Below are 10,005 nucleotides of genomic sequence, written 5' to 3' on the forward strand. Positions count from 1 at the left end.
TTTGATAGGTTATGCTCATAACAGTATTGCATATCATTTCCTTGTGCATAAATCATACAATGAAAATAAAAATGAGCTTAGAGGTAATAAAAAGGTTAGAACGTCTAAATCTTTTATTCCTGATTTTCTAGCATGTTTATTGAAGAATAAGCCACAAAGCTTTAAGGAAGCGAATTCTTCTCTTGATTATTATTATTTCTTATATTAATTATGTGATATAATTAATTATGTGATATAATTAATCATGTGATATAATATGAAACTATATTGTTATGTAAGTTTAATATTATTTTTATAAATGTTTACTTTCATTTGATACTATAATATTGAACTATGTAATTGAATTACTTAATGTGTATTGTAATTCAAATTTATAACATAATTTATTTAATATGTGATATTATTGAATTTTGTATGAATGGACTAGTCCAACTATGTCAACTCTTCTGATAGTCAAAGGAAAACAATCTATACTAGTGTTTAAGACATGTATAGCTGTAAATGGGCTGAATCAGATAAAATTTTCCAATAACTCGAAAGAATTTAATGGAAAATGTTATGGATACACTAAGCAAGTACACCAAGACAAGCTAAATCAAGCTAGATAGCTCTAATATACAATTTAGCTAAAAGCTAAAATGTTATTGAGTTGCAAACTAGTTAGCTTAGGTATAAGCTAAAATGATTAATGAGGTACAGAGAATCTAAGAGGAAGATGAAAAACTGTCAGTTGGTTCTACCTCTTAACTTGATAGTAAAAAAAAAAAAACATAAGGGTGATGAGTAGCCATTTTAGCCATAAGCTATTTGAGTTATACATCATATCTGCTCATGTAGGAGGGAATAATACTACTTGTAAAGTAGTAGTTTTTGAAGAATATTCTTCAAAACAAATAACTCTACTACCAAGATAGACCACTTAGATAAATGTGTACTAAAGCTATGAGCTACTAGAATTGCTAGCTAAACAAACTTAACTTCAAGCTAGCGGTAATAACTGAAAAGTGGGTGTTCATCATAACTTAGTAGTGAGATATGAGAAGAGTGTGTAATAATACTTGAGAAGTGAGTGCTCACTCTGTGGTGATTGTATCCAAAACTTAAATAATAAGATAATTATTTGCTTAAATGATTGAGTTATGTGATGTGTGACACATAAAAGGTTATGATATGTTAATATGACTAACTTAACTTGAATAACTCAATTCATAAATACAAGAGATGTAGAAGTAAATATTAATTAAAGCTCATATCTCTAGCATTAATTCACAGTAACGTCAGTGACATATTATAAAAACAAGTTAGAGATAAAGTAAATACATATGCACTAGAGACTGTTAGACATGCTTGTTGAAAAACGAATATAGAACCTTGGAAAGGTAGATGAGGTGAAATATTTAATATATGGTATTTCAAGAGTTAGAAAACCATAAGAAATATATCATATATAAAATTTCAGGATTATCTCAAAGTTGTGGGGGGATATTGTCCATAGATAAAATTTGCTATGAGTTACCTCACTAAATAAAAAATACTTATAAATATAGGGTTCTTAATCCTAAGAAATTTTGGATAGAACCAAAAATCATTTATAATATTATAACAATAGTGCATGTTGTTTCCTATGAGGAAAAATTATGGAACAACTAGAAAAGTTCTTTTTCTAGCAGAAGAGCTGAGTTATTTGTTCTAGTTGAAGAGTAAAGTGTGCAAGCTTATAAGTCCTTGAGTGGATTAAAGCTAGTACCAAGACAATGACATAAATGTGATGTATAAGTCATTGTATGCCTTAAAAAAAAAAAAAAAAAATTTAATGATATACTAATTAGTATATTTGATATGAAAGATTTAACATCTAATAACATAGTATATTCTCAATAGAGTGAGATTGAGATAATACTAGTTATGATAACAAAAACCTAGCTAACTTTTGTAGATGTAAATCTCAAATATAAATACTAGCCAAAGTATATCATTGGTTGAGATTGCAAGGCATCTTAATAACTGTGTTTAATTGCACATTTTCAATCCAGGATCTGATCGCCAAAAAAAACAATAAATTGGGTAGTTGAGATACACCCCAAATCCAATATTGCATAGATCGAGGTATCTAACTAAATTGGAGGTGTAACAGTGATGCAATCTGGATATGGGATATTAAAGACTTCAAATCCAATAGTGGATATGTCTTTTATATTAAAGGTGTAGTTCTATGTTCTTAATATAACTCAAAGTTAGAAACTTTGAATAAATCAAATAGGAAAGTCAATTGACTTCACCTAGAGGAAAATTCAAAGTAAGTCTACACATGTGCCACTAAAGAAAATGATATTGCTAACAATAAGCAATATTAGGGCACAAAGTATACAATTGCTCTCACCTGGAGAAATCTCTGTAGAGTGTAATATTTCTAAACACAACCTTGTGGCCACATATAACATTGAAGGTTGTACTAGAGAGCAATTGTACAGTTCATCGAGGGGAATGGGGTTTAAAGCCGAAAGCTAACGAGTCACCTTAATGGAAACCCAACCTAGCTGACTGGAGATCCCAAGATCTAGGTTCAAAGGGACAACAATAATTCTGAGTGACTCACCAAAAGCACTGGGAAGATATAAATCTTCTACCTATTTCTATGATGAGACAGTGCTACTTACAGCGATGATCAGGATAAGCTACGCTTTTAATGACTCTTATACCTTGAAAATTCAAGTGGGATTTGGTAGGATACTCTTAATAAGAAGTCACCTATATGAGTGTGAAGTAGGGCCGCTTCTATGAGAACTATAAAGGCTAAGTTTTCTAGAGCACTTATTGAATACCAGGACTTGTTCAGAGCCAAAATAAACACAACAATGAGAACCAACTTTGTGAGGAAAGCTACTGTGTGTTTGTTATTGTCTTGGTTTACACAAACGGCTGAACAGTTCAAGACATCGCGTTCACTGGTTAGCCAGTAAATCCGATAGCAATACACTAGGGAAGGTTCAAAGCCAAAAGCCACCTATCCTGATGCAGTAACTTTTCGACTATACTCTCTCTAGTGTCTGCATGATCATCTTTTGCATTTTACGCAAATTTCCATTCATGTGGGGGATTGTTGGAAACGGGGGCATTAAAAACATAAACTTTGGATGAGATTTGAAATACCGCTAATAATTTTTTACGGATCTCTAGACAAGCGCGTTTCTCTCCGCAAAGAGATGAACGTGGTATATTTACTTTCTGAAATCCGTTTCCGGATGAATGAGAAATTAGCTCCAAAGTGTGGTGTTTTGATAAGCCTAAATGGGTATGCAAAATGTGGGAAGTGTTTGTTCCACATAGAAAAAATGTTGAAACAAATTAAAATTTAAATAAGCTGAGTTTAGGATTTGGGCTTGGACTTGGGCCTAATTGTAAAGTCCAGATTATTCTTTTTTGGAATTTTGGATTGGGCCTAATTTTGAGCTGGGCTTATTTAAATGGGTTTCCCAAATGAGTGGGTTTTTTGGGTGGTTGGTTTTTTGAATTAAAAAAACTACTTTTTAGTTTTTCTAAAAGGTTACACATTTTAAATTAAAAAACCATATTTTAGTTTTTCTAAATGGTTACACCTTTTAAATTAAAAAACCACTTTTTAGTTTTTTCAAAGGGTTACACCTTTTTCCGAACCATCATGACCCATGGTTACACCCACTCGAAAAGGCATATTGCAACCTATTGGAATGGATGTGTCTATTGGTGAACAGACACCATGTGAACCATTGCAACCTATTGGAATGGATGTGTCTATTTGTGAACAAACACCATGTGAACCATTGCAACCTATTGCAATGGTTGTGTCCAATAATGAAGAGATACACCCAATCCGAAAAGGCATAACTGTTTCTATAAATACCCCCCTTTGGATCATTTACAATTCATTCATTTTCATTTTCTTTTATCTCCCTCTCTAGACTAGAACCCAACCCAAGTGGGTTCAAACCATAGGTTAAGTAGTTCGAGCCACTTCGACCCTAATCCAATTTCATCGAGCCATATTAAGATTGGTCCGAACTATTTGATTCGAATTGTACCCAATTCAGCATTTATATAGTATAGATGCATTTTTGAGTCAAAGCGAGTATTACACGGAGAATGTTCGTCATATCCACGAGTTTGTAGTGCTGCTACTGGTGGATGTAGACCGTTGTATCCTGGGAGATAGATGCCACTGAGTCCGTTAGCACCATAGCGGGGCGAATCTGTCTTAAGGACATAGTATCCAATACTAGCCTCGGTTTAGGTTCTTTATTTATAATTATTATTTCATTAATTTATTTTGCATATTTAATTAAATATAGAGTTGCATATTTAATTAATGATTTCTTAGCATATTGTTAATTATCTCATGACATATTAGTATTAGTATAAGATTTGTTATATCTTAAATATCACATGAAGCATATATTTTCCCAACACTGACCAATTAGATTCATCACCTGTGAAAATTGTATTTTCAAAAAATAGTAAAAAACGGAATAATAATTTCAAAAGGCTGAACATGTTTGGTTTTGTTATCTGAAAAACAATTTTCAAAAATTTTGAAAACAAAAAAGACAAAGATTATTCTCTTAAAATATCCCTTTTAACTTTGTTTTTAGTCATTTTCTAACAATAAAATAAACTTCCAAACAGTTATATTTTCGAATACATAGGCAAAGAAAGCCTACGATCCTTTGTTTCAAACAGTCTTTTGTTTCTACTCCTGGTGAATACTATTTTCACATAACATAACCAAACCCCTTTCTGGTCTCCATTTTTAAGATAATATTACTTTATAAAACTATATTGTTTTTCAGGTTGAGAACATGGCAAATATTTCCAGTAAAAACTCATTATCATCTCAGCACTATAATAAAATATCCCTGTGCCAGTACATTCAAGTATTTCCACACGTGTAGTAATCTGTTCATAAATTATCAAAAATTCTAAAAACCAGAATGAAAAAATTACAAGGGTAACCTGTAAATAGCATGCAAAAATACCAGTGGAACAACTGCAATTATGAGAAGCCAGTGTCTTCAATACAATACATCATAAAATTAAAAAACTGAACCTTTAATGGTATAACCAACAAGAGCATTTCTATTGAAAGGAACAAGAAAGCCCTGTATCACTCCAATGACTCACAAGAAACATGCAAACATATACTATCTAATTATAAACACTTATGGAGGAATGAAAGACCAAACAACTATCTATATAAATGCCGCAGGCTTAGAAATATCCCATTGTTCATTATCACATCATTGAGAACTTGCAGTCCCTTTCACAAGTCTCCTCCCCCATTCCTCCTTTGCCTGAGAACTTTTCTGCGGGATTTCATGATGGGATGTTGAAGTGAAAGAGCCAAGATATGACAAACGCAAATACCAAGCAAGCAAGAATGAAATTCAGGATCCGGTGACCATTCAAGCGACTTCGGGTGTCTACAGCAAAAGGCACTGGAGCTGGGGCTGAATTCACTGGCTCTGATACTGCATTTGTTGCGGTGACATTGGTTTCATTCCTATGCTGTGATGACTCAATCTCATTTGTGGCAAAAACATTGCGTGCAACTGAGTTACAAATTTCGCACGTCCTGCAAATGTTGAGCAACAATTGATCAATATATAAGTAGAGAATGACAAAAATACAAGAGAATAATATTGAAAAAGAAAAAGAAATAAATGGACGGAACTGATTTTAAAGGAGATGATCCCAACTGAGGGGAATTGTGAATTGTGAATTTGTATTATGGAGTGCTTTGCTCATACTAACTGCTTTGCACATGTTTCACACGTTTAGTTATTATATGTGAATTACTCGGACCTCATCTATTGCTGAAATGCAACTTCAAAGTCATTGGCACTTCAGAGAGAGAGAGAGAGAGAGCTCAATGGCCCAAATTCAAAATTTAATACCCAAAACACATTTATAGCCGAACTAGAGTAATACTACCATGACTAGCAGCAAATTAACTTACATGAGGGAAAAAAGAATGAAGGGGTAAAATAACTGAATTTCACGGCAGATCATTCCCACTTTTCACTAAGCAATCTAAAGGTGTCATTGCCCCCTCTGATCAATCTTTTACTTTAGAGAGTGAGGAGATACCATTCCCTTGGTGGTGCACTTAGATAATATATACCATATTTATCATAGATTTTGCATATGGCTTAAGACCAATGTGGTTTTCTCTACCCCAAAAAGAGTGAAATACAAAGGAAAAGAAGGAACTAGTAAAGGAAGAGCTTCACAAAACTTTTAAATATTTCCAGCCACGAGATTACTCTATCTTTGGTTACTATTAGTTGCTCGAGAAACAATTAGTTTAAGATAGAGAATGCTTTAAGAACTTAAAAAATAAATAACAAAAACATAAAAAATGAAAGCTTATCTTAGCAGCCACGATACAGAACAGACTGCAAAACAAAACTTTCTATAGTTTTATGGGAGGAAAAAGTTAAACTAAAACATCCGAGCTAATAGAAGAATAACTAACTTATGGCATGAACAACATCGGATGCCAATCTAATAATGCCGTTTGACGTGATCAGTTGATACTACAAGGGAGCCAAGGGAAGGCATGAATCACCGCTAATCTTGTTTTTTGTGGAAAGCATCAATTCCCAAATTTCTAATACATGGACCGGTTTTCCAAATATCTACAAAATACATCCACAACATAATTTTGACTCAATCAAATCTACCTACAAACTATCTTTACATGCACTGAATATGTTATTTAAGTAATATAATGGCAGAAATGCATAACCTTATATTAGGTCATCTGAGAAATAGCAACTACCCATAGATGATTATAAAGGTGTGATGATAGCATTTTAAGAAACCATAGAAATACATCCTTTTATTGCGGTCATAGATCTATGTTCGTCAATGGCCCACATTCTTGATGATGAATTTTTCACCTTCAAATGCTAAGTAAAATGTAATGGAGTTCAGGGATGGTCCAAACGCATGAGGACAGGATCAAATGATTAATGGATGGTTGAGATCATCTCATAGAACATCAGATCTAATGGGTTTGTCTTTATCAGGTTGTCAGATTAGAACCTGCTACTAGGTTGAGGAAATTCGAGTTTAAATTGGAGCATGATTTTAGTCCATGCGGTTTTTACTTTTTTTCAAAATGTTGAAATATAATACAAATGTAAGAGTTTCCCAGTCAATTATAAGATTTCATTGATGAGAGAGCATAGGGTGGGTAGCTAGGCTTTGCCAAGGATTGGTATCAAAAGTGGTACTGTGAATCACAAATTCATCCAAATGGCACTATCAACACAAAACTTTGACATAAAGAATCATACTAAGTATCAGACAATTTGCACTGTAACTTTAGTATCCAATTATACTAAACTCCTAACTATATATATATATATATATGAAACAATAGCTATCAATAGATATATAAAATAATCAGAAAGTCCCGAATCCTCATACAAAGAATAAAAATATAAAAAGTGGAGAAGCGGCAAAATTATAATCTTCTGCTTCTGCCAAATAAGGAGTCAAAACTCCACTTTGATAAAGAAAAGGGGAATCTCAATTAGATAGAGAATTCTCTCAACTTTAGTAAAGGACAGAATGGAAAGAATCTTCTGTTCAATCAGACCTATACAGAATTCTTCCTACAGCTTTACTATTTTGCTTCACTTATTCTCTCATCTTCTTTAATTAGCACAATCTCCTGTATTTCATTAATCTAAACAATCGTACACCTGAACTATATTTTAAAAGCAATTATTCTCTTTTAAGTACAATGTTAATTCAAAACTCCAAAGTAAAACATACTCATAATAATTTATTAGGGATTTTAGAAATAAAACAGTATCAGAAGATCATTATTACAGTATTGTACTCACAAGGTAGTATATAAACTGTAAACAGTACAGCAATATTTACTGACACAAATTACATAAAGATATTTATTTGCAAAATGCCACGTGATACCAAATGGGTATCTTCAATTCACAACATATAGCATAAAATTCAATTAGTGACGGCCAAAAAGGGAAAAAAAATTAGGGTTTAAACTCACTTATTTCCTTTAATCTTGAACCATGCCTCAGCACAATGCCTATGCGCAGCAGCCAAATCATCCTTGCAAGAACAACCTAATTCAATGGCAACCCCAGACTCAGAATTGCTACTCTCCAAAGTCAGGTGGCAAATTCTACAATCTCTCTCTACTTTCCTCGATTGCACCTTGGTTTCACCAACCTCATCTTCAATATCCACCACACAATCCGACTCCGCCGCCGCCGTGGACATTCCGCGGCGAGAGCCTGAAACGCCATTAATCACAGGATCGGGAGCAGAAGCAAAACTGTAATGATCGAATGACCCATCACGGGTTGAATAGAATTGAGTATAACGGACACCCTCGTCAGCGTCGTAAAAATAGACGCTGCCGTCTTCGCTGCTACCTCCGTCGCTCACGGCGGAGGAGTGGCGGCGATCACCACATTCTAAATCGACGTGGGTCATCTCTACACTCGCCATTTCGGAGACCCGGAACCAAGAAAACTCAATTCAAAGCAAATACAGAGAACCAAAAGCCTCCAAAGTTTGAAGCTTGAAAGGTTTAAACACTAAATTTAGAGATTAATGTGCACATATTGAGCAATATATATATCTATATATATATATATATATGGGGAATTTAGATGGGTGGATAATGGATTAGGTGACCCTTTTAACTCCCATTTGCGAAATTTCGCAGAGATTGACGGAGACAGAAAAGGTGAATAGAGAGATGAAGAAAATTTGGAAGCTACAGTTGGTAGTGAAATGCGAGAGACAGAGAATAGAACCGAGAACAGAGAACAGAGGAGAGATCAGACGAGAGTAAGAGGAAAAATGTATTTCTTGTCTCTCCTTATACTTGAGAAATTTCCTTCTTTTACTTTCTCTGTCTTTTTTCGAGACGTACACGAAGGTTTTCTAAATGAATTTTTTTATATTGAACTCTGTAGTTCCGTTTCAACTGGTTTACTAGTGTAGACGAACGCCACTGTTTATATATAATTGTGTGTTTATAGTTTATTCACAGAAAAAATACTAATAATAAGAATAATAATTAAACTATTTAAGAAAAAATCTTCAACCATGTCAATGTGCAGTTAGAGACACGTAGAATTACTAAAATACTTTCCTTAGTTAAAAAAATCAAAATGCCATTCTATTAATTTTTCTTAAAATTCAAAAATCCGAGAATGGAGATATATAATCTTTTCTTTTTTTTTTTTACCATTGCATACATATAATCCTTAGTTGAATTAGGATTAGTTTAATCCAAGTACTTGCTAAAAATGATATTTACATTGGTTAAAGTTAAATATCTTGTCCAAAAAAACAAGTATTTATTGTAAATAAAAACAGATCAATTATATGTTGTCAAAACCAGATAGTTAAGAGAAAATACTTTTTATTATTACTTTATATTTTAAACTACTTTGCCCCTTTGCCTCCCACAAGGGGAGTTGTTTCATATTGAAAAAGTAAATTGAATATTATATGGGTTCAGTGATAATTGCACTTACTAGTTTAAGTTTGTTACTGTTAGTATCAGAATTAAACTTAATTCTTGTTCTATTGTTATGCAAGAGAGTTAAGAACTAGGAGACACATTGCCCCCTAAATTTTCTCATTTCCCTTATATTCTATATAAATTTGTTGTAATCTGTTTGTATATTTTTTTAATATATGTAAAGTGGGGTGAATTTTCTCCCTCTTTTAATGTGTTTCCTTAAATTGTTTCTTTATATTCTACATATATAATTTATGGCGATATTCGCACTTTACTCTTCTCTAATTACACTCTATTTATCTTTATATATATATATATATATAAAGAAGATGACAAGAAGGTCATTAAATTCATTAATGTACCATAACTTAATTTATAATGTCATAAATACCCATTATATAACTTTAACTTTTTTTTTACCTTCTTTACTATTTATTCTTTCCTTTCTA

General features: G+C 32.8%; 1 protein-coding gene across 1 annotated transcript; it reads right to left on the reverse strand.

Moving 5' to 3' along the window:
• Positions 1–4,993: 4,993 nt before the first annotated feature.
• LOC132313227 (uncharacterized) lies at positions 4,994–9,004 on the reverse strand. The gene is made up of 2 exons (XM_059811913.1): positions 8,066–9,004; positions 4,994–5,605 (listed from the first exon to the last, which is right to left on the reverse strand). Exons 1-2 carry the CDS (start codon positions 8,527–8,529, stop codon positions 5,347–5,349), a joined length of 723 nt encoding a protein of 240 aa, XP_059667896.1. The 5' UTR covers positions 8,530–9,004; the 3' UTR covers positions 4,994–5,346.
• Positions 9,005–10,005: the final 1,001 nt, after the last annotated feature.

Source organism: Cornus florida, unplaced genomic scaffold (assembly GCF_030987335.1).
Source record: "Cornus florida cultivar Cherokee Brave unplaced genomic scaffold, ASM3098733v1 CherokeeBrave_3.0.0_Hap2_Chr06, whole genome shotgun sequence".
Lineage (NCBI taxonomy): Eukaryota > Viridiplantae > Streptophyta > Magnoliopsida > Cornales > Cornaceae > Cornus > Cornus florida.